Consider the following 19,198-nt stretch of genomic DNA (forward strand, 5'->3'; position numbering starts at 1 on the left):
GAGGGTCCATTTTTGAATCTGCATGCATGTATGCATGAATAGCAGCATTAACAGAATAATGACTGGTGTCTGGAATCAGTGGGAAGAAGAAAAGCTGGACCATCAGGAAGAAGCAAACATGGGTGGATTGTAGTAGGGATGATGATGGTAGTAGAACCCCAGCCAGTGATAAGAGGGCCTGGGGACAAAATGCAAGTGCTAAAAATAAGTCTTCCAATTATACAGCCCAGAAAATGGGCCACAGATACCCAATATATTTCCATTTGCAAAATAAGTACATCTGGCTGCAGTCAAGTTACAAGGGACAGAAATGCAACACTTAAATTGTATGCTAGTACATTTGCAAGATTACTAAGGGCATCTATTAGGAATGCTGATATTCCAGCCTATCAGATCCCAAGGGCTTCTTCTTATTCAGGAAGGGCTCACTCACTTGCGGATTTCTGTCAGGGTGTCAGTCACTGCTTTGCACCGCTTGAATAGGCCATCCAGGCGATGTGGCTCTTCTTTGAGGAACTTCACAGCCTCTACCTCTACACGGAGAACCACACGCATTTTGCTCTGCAGGCTGGGAAAATTAGCTGCAATGCCAGGAATGGATAGAAAAGGAAAGGAGAGGCATGGGAGTCAGAGCAGGCTGAAAGAAGGTTTTTATCTGAAGGCAAAGGGACCCATGGAGCCAAGTAGGGAAGCAGGAGGGCAGGCTGGTAAGGCGCGGATGAATGAGAAATGGGGCTTTTCCTGGTTGTTGCTTGGCAGAGATGAAACAGCAATGACCCTCTGTCTAAACACCCATTCCAGCATCTTTCCTCTCCTGAGAGTAGTCAATTTTAGCCAAATAAATTCTAGTGTATTTTGAGGAATGAGGGGCATGAAGAAGGACTGCAAAGTCATAACTGTTCTGCTGATGGAAGCATATATACATATACATATACATATATATACATACATACATATCTTCTTTTGTTTTCTGAGAACTTCATGTATTTTTGTTTTACAGAATAATCAGGTATGACATAGGAAGATATATAAGGAGCGAGAAAGACACTTCAGGTATCAGGAACATAGATTGCTGACAACCATAGTAAATACACCTATCTAGCACAGCATAAAGAAAAAAGTGGTCCTGAACTACTAAGGCTACACTCAGGCTTATACCTTATCAAGGTGAAATCTTTGGTGCATCATGAAATATATCTTCGCAGTGGTGGGATTTAAATATGCGAACAACCAGTTCTCTGTGTGGATGCCACTTCTAGATGTCCATTCTGGGCCTGGGCAACAAAAAATTAGCTACTGGTTCTGCCAAACTGGTGCAAACTGGCTGAATCCCACCACTGTATCTGCTCCACTTTCCTTTTATTTTGATTTATTCATTTAAATGTCAAAAACTTGGCAAAACTGACAATAAAAGGCCCAGCGAGAAATGTTAGAAAACAAAATGCTGTCAAGCTGCTTTTTGACATTTACAACTCAAAATGTGAAAGGGGAGAGGGAAGCATTTGCAAATGGTGGAAATGAGACTGACATTTGGATAATTTACCAAAGGCATAGTTGGTGTTTACATTTATTGGAAAACCTTAGGATTTTCTGTAAACTCTCTCTTGATCCTATTGTAATGATGTTTTGGACATTTACCACAAAAGAATAAAGTATATTACGCTCTGGATTATAGGGTTGGCTCTATTTTTTTTTAAATAGCACTACAAACCAATATCCAATTGTTTGAAGTACAGAAGCATTGTCTCCAGGTAGCAGATACATAGAGAAAAGTTTGTAAACACATACTATATGTCCCCACAGTAATCCAACCAGTACAAATGCAGTAAAAAAGAAAATGGGTCTTACTCCTTGTGATGTATGTACAAGATTGCAAGCACAGCACTTCTCTGATAGTAATCGGAGAGCATAAAATAAAGCTGATGAGAGTTCTACCTGAGAGACCATCATGCTGAGAGACAGGTTTTGAGAGAAAGGTTGCATTGTCTTATATGCAAAGTAAAGATATATGCAATACTATTATGTGCGAGAAGATAAGGGAAAGCACCAGCTCTTTGGCTGGGTGCTGTTGTCTGCTTTTCTGCCTATCTTGAGTCTTGTAAAGATAATAAACTACTTTTTGCTTCTTGGTGTCTCTTAAGGTAGCGATCAATATTGAAATAACAAAAATACCAGCACAAAATATGATAATGTTCTGTAAACAACGTTGGGTGTGAATTACTGAAGTAGTTTAAGGAATGCATAACATATTCCAGTAGGTAACTTCTTATATTTCTCTTAACATATTGACCATGCAAAGCTAAAGAGCAAGATGAATGAGCCTTATCTTTTTCTCTCTTTGATTTCCAACCAAATATAAAAGTATGATTAAATTCTCACTCCTTTTTTGTGTTCTCTCTTTCTCCTTATTTTGTTCAAAACATCTAAAATGATATTTTGGAACAAGATGATTATAAACATTTACAATTGAATATTGACAACTACTGTAACTATACCAACAGTTATTGGCAAGGCTGGAGGAAAGGCTTTGGAGCAGAATCCAGGGTCTGGTCCCACTTTAGAGAATGAGCAGAAGAGTCCTCAAAAGCAATGAGGCAAGACTGATTTATCATCTGAAAAAGGGAGTCTCTTATGAGGCATTAACTTCAGGAAACTTCCATCTAATGCAATGCTCACGTAGTAACTTAAAATGTTGCCTCATTAGAGATTGTATATGAGATCTACTAGTGAATTCTTTGGGTATTTGCTTGATCACAGTTGGATTATTGGATTTAGCAGGTCTTTAGTCTAAGTCAGCTTCAGAATACAAGTTTCACGACAAATGTCCTGGAAAACCCATAGCTTCCAGATGGTCCATAATCTATGTAATGAATATTGCAAATGTCAGAACAATTATTATAAAAATTCCTCATAAATTTACACTCAAGAGAAATATATCATTTCCTTGTTTCTAAAAAAAAGTCTTGAAATGTGTGGGCTGTTGCTTTTGTTCTGGTGTTACTTTTTAAAGAACTTAAGATGTTATTGTAATATGAAGGTGTCATTAACAAACATTAAGGGTAAAAAGCTGTGGAAACATGCATGATAAGGAAAATAACCTCAGGTCAGCAACTGTTGAATATGGAACATTAAATGAACTAATAGAAAAACTGGAATGAATCTAACAGTAAGCAAGAAAGGGCCATTCATCCACCAGTAGACAAAAGCAGTTGTGTCTTTTCCTGGGATCGTGGGGCCATCTTCTACAATTGTCATGCAAGCCTAGGAAAAGATGTGGTTGATTTATGAAACTGCAAACAAGTGCTACCTATATATGCTCCAAAACATATTTTTTCTTTAATTCCAAATCACAGCACAGTCTTAATATATTCTACTTATACATTTCTCAGTGTAATTTCCAAAATGAATATGAGGGCTAGACCTTTCCTGATTTGTTTGTATGACTGTTTTATAAGACAGTTGAATTTGGTAAATGTGGTACCAAATGCTACCACATAAGATTTCTCATCCATGGAATAGATGACTTTTTCCAATTTTGTTATATTTATCTGATCTCAAACCCAGCCCCATCTCACCCTTCAGTTCTGTCAAGGTATCTCCCAACTGTTTAAGCACCAGGGATTTCTCCTCCAGCTCTTGTATGGCAATAAATCTGTGATTATGCATCAAATCCTTCTGGATCTTCTCTACTGATTTTTCCAAGTCACTGTGGATACACAAAGATAACACACTTTGATCAGGGAGAAAAGGAAAGGAAAAGACATCTGTTGTCATTTTCTCCAAATGATATAGAAGGCAATACAGCACTAAGGAAGTTAATTTCTCTTTTTCCCCCTGATTACTGGCTTTCATCTTCTACGTCTCTTCTTTCCATGGGGTAAACTAGTGGTGTAACTTGCATATAGACTCTTTAGCCACTTGCCTGAGAAAAGTTACAAGCTTCTATATATATGTAAATATATTTGTTAGTATGATTCTAACCAAGAAAGTTAGAACAATTCAAATCCATTAGAATGAATTAGCTTAAATATTTCTGTATTAATTTTGGGCCATATATATGAACAAGCTAGTGCTTTGTGTGTACTAAAATAAATAACAAACAAACATGGAATCAAGCTAGTAAGTAATAAATCAATTTTAAAAATCTCTAGAGATTGTACATCTTAATAATTTCACAGTTATTTGGAGATATAGGAAGCAATCAGGAAGGTACCAAAATAGAACTGTAATGATAACATAGAACCTCACCTGCTTTTAAACTGGCTGAATCAGTCTCAGTATGACAAAAATAATCATTTTTACATGCAATAAATTATGTGCAGATAAATGTGACTATTGACTAAATCTTCAGTTATACCTAGAAAGTATTTTAATTTTAAAAAGTGGGTATCCCTCACCCCTGGAATAAGATGCAGTTTCATTAAAAACAAAAAGATACAATTTGAAAGGTTAAATCCAGAATCATTACAACATGGTCTCAAGTAATGTGTTTGATGATTTTTTTAAAAAAAGACACCACACTGAGAAATTCCGAAAAGTCATCAGCATGATTAGGCCCAGGAAGCTATGCAACTTCCTCAGCAGTATAGTAACTATTTACCTAAGATAAAGGGGGAATAAGAAAAATAGGGATGGTATCATTGTCATACACCTCACATACAGAGAAATTCAGTAGTTTCATGTGGATGATAAAATAGATGCGGACAAAGAGGAACTTAAGCCAGGAAGCAGAATGAATCCTCCAGAATTATTTTCACCAGGCTTGAATCACTCAAGGTCATTGACCTAATTGAGACATCCCTCAGCCTAATTTCAAAAGCTTTTTGAAATAAGTAATTCAGATATCTGACAAAAGTAATTTGATTCTTTTCCATAAATCTGTTGAAGGAGCAGAAGGAAAAGGAAAGTGTTTTAAGTGTGTGTGTGTGTGTGTATAGAGAAAAAAATGAGATGAAAAGACAAAATGGCTGCTTTATTCACTTTTTGTGATGTCTTACCCAATTGAAATGAAACATCCAAGAAAGTGAAAATGATGGCCAAAAGTACATAATAATGTACCTTTCGTGTGCATTGCAACTTTTGTAAAAAGTAGGCAGGGCTTCATTTGCACAATCACAGCTTGTGGTTATGAATGTTGTCACAATGCACACCTTTATACCTATAGCTATTTAGGTTTAAAGGGACGAAATATTTTTAATTCCTAAATTCTATCTGAGTCTCTTTGTCCAAACTAAACAACTAATTACCATTCTGACCGGTGCCTACTTGAATGGCAAGATATACATTTTCAAACCAACCATGTCAGTAGTGCAAATCTAAAATCTAACTGTGCATTATGATATTAAGTTATATCACCCACAGAATACTTAACCTTGAAATTTCATTCCCACCCAGCCAAAAAAATAGCATGCAGAGGCACTCCCCACAGCTCTGATAGACAAACAAGTCCTTCTTGTTTATCTAGCCTTGCCCTAGATAAACATGAACATTTTTACAGGATCCTCACTTAAGCTGCTGAGTTATGAGTTCTTCCTCGTTGAGGTAGCGGAGGCGTTCCTCTTCAACCAGAGTGCGTTGCCGTTGTAAGGGGTCTTCCTGTTTGCGCATGGTGTCAGTTACTCGCACACTGATTTCAGTCTCTGTCCGTCTCAACATGGTCTTCACCGTCTCTTGATTTTGAAGCTGAAATGGATGGAAGGGGAAAGAAAAGCAACAGGAAAATAATCAAATGCAGCTAAATTGCTTCAGTCATCAGACCCACACTATATTGGATTGTACAAAAGGATGGATTAAGGAGAGTGTATCTAGAGATTTTCTGCGGCATATCTGACTGAGACTTTCCTGAATCATCAGTGTCATCCCCAATGTGCGTCACTTTCCTCTTAGTGATTCTGGTTTTCTTTCAATGGTACTTGCTTTGATCTAGCAAACAGAACTGCTTTTGCACAAAAATTTGCCAGACTAATTTTTGTGTGTGAATAGTGGCACTATTTAGCAGGTAGGAGTCCTTCTAAGTTAGCATGTGTAGTATTTTTTTGTGGAACAACAGAGTATGTTTGATTGTGTGCATTTGTCCAATCCCCTGTTATTTCTATAGTTTGCTATGATTTAGGATAAAGGCTCCCTAGGGTCAGGCTGAATGATAGCTTTCCATGGTCATAGCTAAGACATTAAAGGAAAATTGGAAAAGTAGAAAGCAGATAAAGCATTTGCCCCTATTTGTTCCATAGACAGTCAGGACCAATTAATCATTAGTGTAGGATGGAACTGTTAACATTAAAGAAAGATGCACCTCTCATATCCTTCAGGAACACTATGTAGACAGTGTCCAGCATTAAATTTTCACTCCTAAACAGATGCTGAATATGGATAAAATAATTCATTTGCATGACACACATATTCAATTACTTCTTTCCAATAGAGTTTGCACAAAAGTGATATTGAATTACTTACATAATTAAGGAGTGTTTATATGTACCTGCATTTAAAAAGACCTCCAGTTACTGTGCTTTCTCCTAAACAATGTAAAACTAGTGGTAAAAGAGCCAGTAAATGAGGAATTGGACCTAAATGTACATCTAAAACCCATAACATAAATTAATATTTATAGAGTCGCTTTACTGATGAGATGGTGATGTATAAATTTAATAAATATTTGTTTTACGCTTAGAAGTATGCAAGGTATATACATGCATTTTTATTTTCTGTCCAAAGTCAATGAATGTATGAAACTTCAAAGGCTTAGAATTTTTATTTTGTAATATAGACTTGTGTGTTGCCGTTGGAGAGAAATCCAATCTTATTACTGTTATATGTAAAATACTACAACTGAAATAAATAAAACCTGGCAGCCTCTATTGTTTAACACTTCATCTTCTTTTATAGTCATACTCAAATTGTATTGGAACACTACATACATAATTAGAATTGTTTCAATTTTTATGAGACTAATTTGTATTCCAAATTAAGAATGATTAAAAACAAATATTTTAAAAATATAATATATTCTAGTTCTATCTTCTAACATTAATAATACGTCTTAATTGGCAGCCAAGGATTTTTTTTGTTTCTCTCTTCCATAGAGTTTGGAGGCTTGATTTATTTTATTTATATTTGCAAAGTAATGAAAGAACATACCAGCTAGTCAATCTACTACACAGATTACATATAGAATTTTACATACCCTGCCCAATGTGTTAGGAACCCTTGCCATTGGCCATTCTAGTTGGGTCTGATGGGATTGGATGCCAGTTCATTTATCTTTGGAGCACCCTTTGTTGAATGAATTTGCCACATTCTAAAACCTTCCATTGGAATGATGTTACTACAGGTGATTGACACCACAGAAGACATCCACGCAAATCTGGACATCAAATCTGTTGCAGAAATTCAAAGCATCTGGGAGGAATGGGGGAGTGTGAGCCATTTGCCTTTCCACCTCTCAGCACTGTTTGCTGCTTCCCAGTTTCCAACAAGCTGTCACTGTTAATTATCTCTGGAGTTAAGCAAGTCAGAGAAAAAAACACAGGCACCTCCCACAGTTTGGGAGGGAAGATCAGATTGCTAGCTCTGGATGCACAGCTACCATCTGCCCTTTTATTTGGTGCCACAGACTCCAAATTAATCTCACCTGGCACCAAGGCAGTTTGTTTTGGTGAGCACAACTAATGAGAATAAATGTCAACAGAAAAGAGAAACAAAGCTGAGAGCAAAAAGAGAGCAAGGCAAACTCTTGTGGCAAGATGGGGGAAAGCAGAAGGCTTATTTTTCATGGTATCTGAAAGACAAGGAAAGATTTTAGGATTAAACCCCATTTTATCAACTAAGTTAAATGAATCCCAAATAGAAATGGAAAAATAACAAGTTGGATTCAGATAATGGATCCATGTGGCCCATTACTGTCAGTATTGTTTGGCAACACCATTTCAAAGTTTTAGAATAGAGAACCTTTTGCAATCTTAGTTGATGCCAAGGATTACACTAAAACTTTCTGTGAGCAATGTGTATGTGATAATGCTTAACTACAGAGTTTCTGTATACCTACATTTAATTTGCATTCCTCCTTGTTCTGTGTGCCCCTTCCTTTCTCCCTCTAACAATGGAAAATTACAGGGAAAGGTTATTAAATGGAGTCAAAATACATGTATGCAGGAAGAGAGGAATGGACAGTATTGAAACTCAGTGTCTATGACTGCCGAATCAATACTGTTGCTTTTCTCTGTAAAAGAAAAGTGAAACACAATTAGTTTTTGCCTAGCTTAGAATCAATTCTCTCCTTATGGAATTTAACCAGAAACTATTTTTTTCTTTAAAGAAGAAATAAATTCTGGTTTGTGTCTTTCAATTTTATATTCTCTGAAGGATAAGATTACATCAAATGATATAATTTTATTTCCAAGTGCCTCTCCAAATTCTGCATCAAGTGAAGTTAAATTCACAGAGCTATATATATTGAGTAATTAGAGCAAATTTGCAATACTTCTGCTTCACCTAATTTATTTGTTTTCTAGTGTTACACAGAGCATACTCTTACAACTGGGCATCAGATTCAGCCACTCTCTGGCTTCTGAAATCTGAGCAGGAAGCATCATTTTCTTTCAAAATATATCATTTCTAATGGAAAAAGCTTCAGTCAATGTAATATTCTAAAATTTCCCCCTCCATTGGAAAAATAGTCCAAACATAATCTTCCTTCCACCTCAGTTTACCTGCATCTTCTTGAGTTGCTGCAGCTGGTTACGGAGTTCACTGGCATTCTGCTGCAAGTCATGGAGATGCAGCTGCATGTGCAGACGAGTGATAGCAGTGGGCTGCCCAGCTGGTGTACCAGTAGTAGATGAGGGTGGAGGTCCAGGAACTGGAGTCCCTACATTGCTTTTGCTTTGGGCTGAAACAGCAAAAAATACCAGAAATGCATAATAATCCATATAGATTGGAAAAAAAAGAAAAGGATTATGTCATTAAGATTCTTTATCAAGCTTGTAGTACAAAATACAAATCCCGTAATTTTCAGTTCAAAGCATTATATAGTTCTTATCAAAGAGAAGACAACATCTTGAGTAATATCTTCTACATAGATAAAGTACACTAGTGAGTAGTGGCTTCAATTTTTACCACAAATTGGTCTGGATAATGTTATTTTTTTCAGCAACTCCAAGAATGCAGAGACCTGTGTTAAATTTACTATTGGCTTCCCCTCTTTATATAATTCTTTTCTTTTAAAACAGCATGGAGAAGGGCCTGATACCTATGTGAAACTATTTTACCTCAGTTTATCTTTGCAACAAAGCCAATTTATTTTTAAGGTAAGAACAACTTCCCTCACTTTAAACTGCATTTTTAATATTATGCATCAAATCTGTTCAGTGAGGGGCATCATCAAGAAGTTGAATCAAGAGTGAAGTCAAATTCTTGCTTCCATTTTGTTCCAGACAGCCTCAAAAGTGGAAAAATTGGCAGTGAACATGAGAAGATCATACAGGTTTCTATAACTTACAGAAGAAAAGCAAAAGCAAAAAGACTAAAATAGAAGGATGGGAGATTTTCATGAAAACTTCCTAACTCTAAATCCCACCTATCAAGATAAAAATAATTTTAGTATATTTCTTCTTGTTCCAGATACAACAGCAACTAAAACTGGAATTTATCCTTCTTGTTTTACTGCTCCATTGATGAACCTAAGATGACTTCTCTTTCTTGAGATAAGTCAGATTTGAGGATGGGACTTCAGATGCTCACTTACGTGCTGATGGAGGTGTTCCTCCATTGGTCCCTTCTGTTTTCTCACTGTAATGACAAACAAGACATAGATATTCCAAAACCATTTCTAGGTTTAAGATATCTGGATGGGAGTAAAAATTGTTATACTGTAATATGTGATTTGTGTATATGATTATAAGTGAAGCTTACTTGCACTCATAATATTGTAGGCTGCCAGCACTAATGCCAGACATAGAAAACACATGTATTCATTTCAGATGTAGAATTTTCATCTTTAGGTGTGAGACATACATGCTCTGGGTCACAGATAGAACAAAATTGTATTATTTATTTATTAACTAGATTTATAAAGCTGCCTAACTTAATCAATGTGACTCTGGGCAATGTACAAAGCTTTTCCCCAAGAAAAGTTGAAAGCAGGATAGTGGAGGTAAGAAGAAATAATTAACATTATATTCCTGAGCTTTTGATTAAAGGTTGGAATTACAATAAGTGGAAAAGTCCAGGAAAACAAGCAGAGAGCTTTTGCTTCAGGAAACTGTGTCTCAGGAATATCTAAATAAGTCTAGGAGCATAAAGCTATGTTCATTTTTATCTTTATTTTTATGTATAGCATTATCTGAGTTTCACTGATTTTTGTTCTTTACAGCCTTTTTTCTTATTACAGGATATGCACAAAGATCTAAAATTTTCTTTATAGTTTTTCTGGAAACTATATATTAATTTAGAATTTTCTACCACATATCTTGATAGAACATTTATGGTAGATAAAACTTATCTATTCCAACAAGCCGGCCTGGCCTGATGGATTTGGGTTTTAAAATTTTCTCACTTTATTGCTTTATTGTATTCTTACTTTATTGCTCTGTACACCGCTCTGAGTCCTCCAGGAGAAGGGCGGTATATAAAACAAACAAACAAACAAACAAACAAATAAATAAATAAATAAATAGATGAGCTATAACTATGATCTGTCTCTTTTTAATGTTATCCCATAAACTTTGTCTTACTTATCCTGAATATTTGCATTTTAATAATGTTAAAAAGTAAGAGTTGCATTTTATTTCTTTTTTAAAAAAATAGTTTGATTTTTCTTAATATCTCATGAGATTGATCTGTTTCTCCAAAAAGGGCAGGAAGGCATATGTACATTGACAGACTAGAAGAAATACTAGGAATTTATGCTAAAGCAATGATTTTGTATCTCATCTGTCACCCCATAAGGTAGATCAGAAAAAAACCTAAAGCTTTAATTGGAACTGTAGCAACAGAATCTCCCATGTCTGAATGTCCTTCCCTTCCCTTCTCTTTCTTTCAAAGCCATTGTCTATACAGTACTCACTATATGAATCTACTGTCATTTTAATTTTTGGAGCCAGCAACACAGCATGGATTGGCAGTGTCCTATTTCTTTAAAAGAAGGAGGATTCTAGAAACCTTAGCAATAATTACCACTCTATTAGCCCAATTAAGTACAATTTAAGCTAAGGTAACTGATTATTGTGCAATGGTACTTTACAAGGTATTGATGCAATAAAGGAAATGGTATCCTCAATAGTGGTTCTCCTTGAAGTAGCGGGGTATATAATGTGGGAAGGGTGAGTTTGGAAGTACGTAGATAAATCTTTGCAAAATACTGCTCTACCAGGTGCTTTGTCTTATAGTTATTGGAATAGAAACTCTATGGATTGGTTGAGTTGGGCAAATTTGGTCACGAGTTATTGCCTTAAGATCACCTGCAATTAGGGTGATCAACTGCAAAAGAGCCATGTTTTTTTCCAATTAAAATAAGTTCAGTTGCATCTTGCCACTTTATCTATTACAATTCATTACTGAGCGGAGATTTGGCCAAAATCCCATACTCTAATCTTTATATCATAGTGGCATTCATTCTCTTTTTAATCCTCTATAAAAACCACATTGGCCAGTTTGTTTGGATTGTTAGAAATATCTCTAATCTGGTAATAACTTTCTGCTTTACATTTATCAGGATAAGGATGTAATTGAGTGAAAAGTTCACCATCTCTATCAATGCCAAGGAGAACAGCAGCAAGTCATGCAGTTTTACCCATCAAATCTCTTACCTAGGAGTCTCTCCATCTGAGCTTCTCATTAATGCACTCTGTACCAATCCTGTAAGGCTGGCAATCTGTTTTTCCATTGCTTCCATGCGATCCCTTAATAAAAAGAGAGCAGAAGAAGGAGAGAGACTGTACATATAAAAAGTTCCAGACAAGGCACTAGGATAAATATATGCTCTTTTCACTGATTCCTAGTATAAAGGAAATATGAGTAAGCATAGGAATATAGTAAATTTATTTGTATTCAGTTTTGAAGTAGCATCCTGCGTGTCTCTCAGTTTGATAATCTGGACTTGTCTGCAATAATATAAAGAAGCTAAAAGTATAAAATCACCAAAGCAAGAAAAAATATTAGCAAAGAAACAATATCATATCCCATACAAAACAGCTAGAAAATTACACTTTAAAAAGCACCTGACTGAAGTCCATGTAACTTTCTGAAGCTCTGCAGATGGTAACAGCCTCACAAGATAGGCGAAAACTAAAACAATTGACCAAAATAGGCTTCCTAAGGACAGAAAATTAAGAGCCTAACAACTCTGTGGAATCAGCACAAATTCATAAAGACATTATAGATATTTCTGGGAAGCTGACAACCTGAAACGAAGAAAACCTTACGAGGTATTTTCTCGATGCTTGATGCCCTTTAGATGCAAATCCTGTAATTCCAGATTAGTACATACAGCATATCCTCAGAAGTACACAAGGTTGCAAATTTTGGCCTGAAGAAGAGAGGAGCTAGTACTTTAGCACATCACATTTTGCATAGGAATACCTGTACCGAGTGGTACGGGGCGCTCCAATCCACTGTGCTTCATTCCCTTTTCTCCATCCCACCCAAATAGCACATTATATCAGATAATGTGCTGTTGGAAAAAAGTGTCACATGCAAGATCTGTCTTTGTCAGTGATTCTGTAGCCTTTATTTCATTCTACTTACAATTGCATTAACAACTTAATAAGCATGTCTACTTTCTCAGTCACAAGTAGACACCTAGGAAGATGCAGGTCAATTAGTGTAAGCAACTGTTATGCCAGTAAAATTCAGGCATTCTGTACCTTTAGTTGGCCAAAGTGAGGTAACACACCTTTTCCTTTGTGGGTCATGCTCCTTGATTTTACTTTGAAAAGGAAAAGGCAGAAATGAAATGAGACAGCATGAAACTAAGAGTGGTTTTGGCTTCTCTCACTCTCTCCATCAAGTGTCCATCCCAAAGGGCCTCTGCGGGTAATTTTTCTTCAAGGTTCTGAATTGGGGAGCAATTTCTCGAGCATATTTTCCACTTCATTAACTTCTGATAGGACTATGACTTTGATTCCTTTGACCTCTCCTGTTTACCTTTCACTCCCCCTCCCTCTTGATGTTTCTAATCATTTCTTTTTTCTGTTTTTCTCTTATCCTAATGATCTCTGTTCTTACATTTCCCCCTGACAGTTCAAGTCAGCTGAGAAATTATCCTCATTCCTGGAGATATCTGGGTAGGAAGATTAAACATGAGTCAAGGCACACAATCTCATGTTGTCTAATTTGCTTTCAGAGTCCTGAAAATTATGGGTAAAGAGATAGACACAAGTTAAAAATTGGGAGACAATAGATTAATTGCTTTTGTGGCATCAAAGATCACTTATTCTAATTTTCTTTCTCAGTCCTTCAGTACTACTGAGACCACAACAAACTGAAATTTAAAAAATGAAGGTTTCACAAAGCATGTTATACCACCATGGGAGTCATCAAACTTTTGGGAGCAATGGCCACATTGAAATTTTTAATGACTGCCAATCATAAACACCTTTTTATCATTGCTGGAGATTAAAAAAAACATACTGGATTGCAGCCAACCCCACTTTATTTTCTAAAATAAAAATTCATGTGGAATCTCAAGCTATGCTTGGGAATGATATTTTGCTCTGCAGGATGCAAAGCTTTCCTTTATTATAAAATTAAAGATTCCTTAAAAGAATAGGGCAGGAAGCTTGACAAATTATAAGCAGGCACATTGTTGTCTTGATACATTAATTGGGGAGGCAGACAGTATATTATCAAGCAATGTCTTTAGGCTTTCTATAATATTTAATTGAACAATAAGACCCATTCAGACCCCTTCTCTTCTTTGTTGAAAGTTTCCTGCTTGCAGATTCACTCATTTTATTGCTTACTGATGGGGAATAGGTGATAATTGTCCTATAAGTAGTATCTTTTAATTGAAGTTTGATTTCAGCTTCCCACAAGAGATAGCTATAATAACTATTTTCCTGCCATTTTTAATCTAACTTTTTTTAAATGAGCAAAATAACCCTCTTTTGCATATAATGAAACAAAAGAAGCAAAAGGAAGAACTCAATATATAATGCCTGCAACAGATCTGACATTTGTTCAGCAATCCTGCTGGCAATTATACAGCAGTCAGCCTCATTATAAAGTAGAACTTAATGCTGAAGAATACATAGGATTAAGCTGTAAGAGGTAATTACTAGGCGTATCTGTTCAGACTACCCACTCAGTTGTCAAGTAATGTAAGGGCAGAACTTGCAAGGATGGGAATCTAAATAAAGGTACACAGAAGACAGAATGCTGCAACAGTATTTTACTTTGTTATACTGGATTAATCTGATGCTGATGCAACCACGTGGCAAATTAAAAAGGAAAAAGAAATAAAACAGATCTGGGGGAAAAAATAAAACAACATTGGAAATGCCATTATTACAATGCATTGGAATGGTTTCCTTTAAGAGACTGCCTTAAGTTACTCAATTTTATTTTATTTTTACAGAGGGTCAAGTTAGCATACATTTGTAATTTTGCTGATTTTCCCCATTTTTTTATTCCAACTAGTTATCTGAGAAAAGCTGAAGAGAAAAGGGGCTCAAAAAGAATTGCCTTGCCCAGGCCCTACATCAAGAGATTTTTGGGTGGTCATCAACAAGAATGGTCAGCAGGAAGCCTATTTAACATGTCTTCCTCCAGTCTGTAAGAAGGCACAAATGTATGCCAACATTACTTGCATGGTCTTTCACCTGATCTCTGCTCTGCTTTGCTAATGAGACAGCAATGGGAGGTTCATTTCTGACAGGTTAACATGGAACTGATTACAGAAAGTGATTGGTGGATTTCCCTGAGAAAAAAAAACAACTTCCAATTGCTCTCCTTAATAAGGAGTAAGACTGAGGAAAGAGGTTAATTGTGACAGATAGCTGGACCTATCTCTTTGGCTTTATTTGAAAGCAGATGGCTGATGATTTATTTGTCTTGCATATTTGCTCAATTCATCCTTTCTTACTTATATAATCTCTCTTTTTCACTCACTTATCTGTCTCTCTTGTGCTTCCTTGTTATTTTGCTTACTTGTGTTCTCTTGCTGTCTCTTTTGCTTTGTCGAAAAACAGTTGATAATGGGCTACGGGCAAATGTTCTCACCACTTCAGCCAGCAGTGCTCTATTGTGCAAGCTGCCTTGTCAATCAGGGTCTAGTGGTCTTGCATGAGAGAGCTAGACCCATGTAGGCAATTACCCTTCATAGAGCCTGATCATTAATTTGCAGAGCACTAATCAAGCATCATGTGCTCAAATGTGTGTCTGATCACTCCTGCTGCTCCAGCCAAAATGACCACAGGAGTCAGCATACCAGGACAAACAAACCATTTACTAACCCATGTGCATTTATTTTAACATATTGGCACAAAATAACCAAAATCACTTGTGTTCCTTTGCAGCAACAGCATTATAGGATAGAAATCTCATTTACTGAGACCTGAATGTCATTTTTGTACTCAAATTCAAGTTCAGAATAAGAAAGTCTGCATATTAGGGTCCAACTTTCCAATGTATAAAATATTCAGGGTGCTGATAATTGTGTTATTAATAATGGTACATCTGTAGTGTGGGAAGTCAGCCTCCCAGAGAAGGAAATATTAAAAGGGCAGAAAAATATATTTCCTGAAAGGATCTTAAAAAGGCAGAAAAGCATGCCCAGTTTTTCTTAATAGCCCCAAGTCTCCCTCCCCAAAGCAGAAACTAGCTCTACAGAAATGCAAATGTAAACCATTCAGGAAAGTTGAAGCTAGAAGATTAAAAAGACAAAGACACCTAAAATCTACATACCCCACCCAAACTCTAACACAGGACATAATAGGATTAACCCATTGATGCCAAAGGGCACACCCAGACTCAGGTCAGAATACATGACACAGGAAATAGCCTCAAACAGGAACAGGAAACAACTCCAAACAAAGGAGGGTATAAAAACTCACTCCCTACATGTGCTCAGCCCTTTTCTTTTTTTTCCAGAGTCATCTTCCTGTCTGGCTCTCCTCTTCAATAAACTGCAACCTTCTTTCTAAAGCTGTCGCCATGTTGTTTATACCCGGCTTGGACTGAACCATGAAGAAGAATATTCCTTCAACAATTTGGCACTCCAGATGGGACTTCAAGCTAACCACTCCAATGGACTGAGACTGGTAAACCCCATCTTGCTGGCAGCAAACCCCTTGTGTCTGTGTATGGGTTTCCTAGGCCCTGCCCAGGTGGAGCCAGGGTAAAGGGAGTTTGAGCTCAAGGGCTGCTTTGGAAAGAAGGTGAAGGTGAGTACCTCTAAATTTTAACTTTAAAGCCCAGAGGAACAAAGGAAATGTGTGTATATCTCTGTGTGAGTGAGAAGACCCTTTTCCCCAATCACAGTTGGATTTTGTTCCCTCTGATCTTTCCTAACTGCAGAAAGGTGACAGACCCTGGAAAGCATGGGGGTTTGGCCAGAACGCAGGACTTTTTGTTAGGGAATAGGGAGAGGCTGTGTGCAATAGGGAGAGGCTGTGTGCAAATGGAATGGAATGAGTGAATGAGAGAATTGGATTTGAGCAACCAGCTGGTAAGACCCTGTAAGCAAAGCTCATCTGTAGGAGGAGCTCATACTAGTGCACAAAGCACAGGTCCTCCCAGATTCCTCCCAAGTCTGAAAACTGAAGGCAGTAAGGTAGGAGGCCATGTAACTATTGGAGCTGAAAGCAGCAGATCCTCCCCAGACCCCCTTTTGGTCTGAAAAGTGACGGTAGGGCGGCAGGGATAGTGTCGCTAAGAGTGGCTGGGAAGTCCTGTTAGGGACCTGACTAAGCCGATTGAACCCCACATCAGAAGTGGAACATGTTTAGCTGTAGTTCAAGGGTGGGAATTAGGTCACCTATTGGAGATTTGGTTGAGGTGTGTCACGAGAGTTGAGTGCCCGTCCTGGATGGTATGAAAAATGAATCAAGCAAGACAAATTTGTGAAGAATGAGCTTTGCTCAAGGCTTTGCTGGGAAACCAATTTGGCTAAATAAAGGTACTTAAAGGGAAAATAAGAAATAGTGATTCTCTCTCTCTCTCTCTCTCTCTCTCTTCTTCTTCTTCTTCTTCTTCTTCTTCTTTTTTGAGTTAACTGAGATTTATGGTGAGAATGAACAAGATGTATAAAACTAAGACTTCTGTTTCCCTTTTCTGTTCCCTTTTCCTTGTCTTTGTGTATATATGTGTGTCAAAGTCTTTGTGTGTGAGGCAAATGTGACTGTTAACTGTCTGGCCAACAAACAGAGTGAAGAAAAATGTGTTTATTTGTTTGTTTCTTCCTTTCGGTCTCTGTACTCATAACAACAGCCCAAAGTTACTAGGATGGAATGTTTTAAGTTCATCTTCTGGGAAAATTTCACTCTTGCATTTACTGTATGTGTTATAAATCAGTTTTATCTGTCTATTCTTTTCCTGAAACATGAGGTGTGTCTAGCTACAAGAGCCTCCTGAAGCTCAAGTTTGCTTGTGTGGGGAAATAATCTTCTTAAGTTACTTTTCTTATCCTATCACTAATTGGTAAAACTACTATGAAGGTAATCCTGGAACATATAAGCATTTTTAAATCTCTAAAACAATGTGGTCTATTTTAGAATAAATGTTAAAGGTAGATTCTCCTGCCCCTGACAAATTGCACACCTTAACATATTAGGCTTTTAAAATTACTTGGAGCTTTCAGCATTATCAAGCTGCCCAACATTTTTCAAGTTGCAAGTCCTTAAGTCTTTAATACCATATTTTCCGGTGTATAGGACGACCCGGCGTATAAGACGACCCCCTACTTTTAAGAGGTTTTTCAAGGTTTTTTGTCTTATACGCCGGAAAATACTTACATGCCCTGCCCTCCCTGTCCGTCATAATCCAAAATTCCGTTTGGATCAATCAAACACAACTCAGTGATGCCAGATTGGATTTGCAAACAGATCCAAAACTGTCACATTCAGAATCACCATGGTATCATGTTCTCCTAGAGTCCTCCATTGAATTCAACAGACTGAAGTAATGAAGGAGAGGTTTGAATGAAAAATACGCTAGACAGTTTTAACTGGAGTGTTAAATCACCACTCTAACAGTCACGCGCCCCCCCTTTCAAAGGATTGTTTTTATGGTCCTGTCTTTCGATGTTCTTATCCCATCTCTTTCCATCTGCAATTTTCGGACAGCTTTTTGTTTAAATAAAAAACGTATCCCAAGAGTTATCGATAGTCTTTACAAAAAACTAAGGCCCCTCGAGTTCAGAAGTCTGCTCCCCCCACCAAAAAAAAAAAAATCCCAGGAGGAAAAAAACATTTTCTACCCATCAAATAAAAATATAATGGTTCTCTCCTATTCCCTTCCCCCGTTTCACATACCATTAAGCAGAGCCGAAAACCCCGTGCCCCTCCTGTTTAAAAAGTTTTGATCTTTGCAAATGACCTTAGCAAAACTTCTGTGCAGCAGATGTGGGAACAGCGGGGGCGTCTCATCCTTCCTCCCGCTCCGGATTGATCCCCGTCCCGCCGCCCCTCTTTCTCCAATTTGAGGCCGAAGCCAGTTTCTGAACCAAGAAAGGGGAGTTCAGTGCAAGGCGCCCCAGGATCGAGCTAAATTGCCAGTTAATGCAGAACGGAGAAGACGGGAAAAGTTCCCCAAGAGTTAGAGCAGGAAAGGCGAGGCAACCACTGACCAAGGGGATGGAAATCGTCCGAATCCACGCAAGCGCTCCTCGCAACTGCTTCTTGCCCTGCTTCATCCTCCCCAAATGAAATTAAAACAACCTCTTACCGCCTTGCCCGAGACGCAGGCCGATAAGGCGATGGCGAGCACCATCCACACGTTCCACATTATTCCTGCGTTTGCAGCTCTCACTGTGGCTGCTGCTGTGCGTGGGGCTGCTGGCCGTCCTGCAGGCGCTGGGCCATCCTGCCGCTGCCCGAGGGGAGGGCCTCGCACCCACCGGACTCACCTGTCACCAGCACCGCTCTCCCCCCCACGGGGAATGCACTTCTACTGGGCGGTGCTGGCCGAGACGAGCCGGCAGGCAGCTGCCGTGAGCACGGCACTGAGGGGCAGCGGCAGGACGGCCCAATGCCTGCAGGATGGC

General features: G+C 37.8%; 1 protein-coding gene across 1 annotated transcript in view; it reads right to left on the bottom strand.

Moving 5' to 3' along the window:
* The window catches only part of SRCIN1 (SRC kinase signaling inhibitor 1), a gene marked incomplete at its 3' end in the record, with an annotated part of 155,513 nt that overhangs the window by 29,346 nt on the left and 106,969 nt on the right, over positions 1-19,198 (bottom strand). Inside the window, exons 7-12 of the mRNA XM_083377328.1 lie at positions 11,805-11,897; positions 9,743-9,786; positions 8,709-8,887; positions 5,507-5,682; positions 3,576-3,706; positions 434-581 (exon numbers count right to left, since the gene is read on the bottom strand). Coding sequence (XP_083233454.1) covers positions 434-581; positions 3,576-3,706; positions 5,507-5,682; positions 8,709-8,887; positions 9,743-9,786; positions 11,805-11,897 — 771 coding nt within the window. The remainder of the gene's footprint in view (positions 1-433; positions 582-3,575; positions 3,707-5,506; positions 5,683-8,708; positions 8,888-9,742; positions 9,787-11,804; positions 11,898-19,198) is intronic.

The sequence above is a fragment of the Vipera ursinii genome, assembly GCF_947247035.1.
Source record: "Vipera ursinii genome assembly, chromosome: Z".
NCBI classification, from domain to species: Eukaryota; Metazoa; Chordata; class Lepidosauria; order Squamata; family Viperidae; genus Vipera; species Vipera ursinii.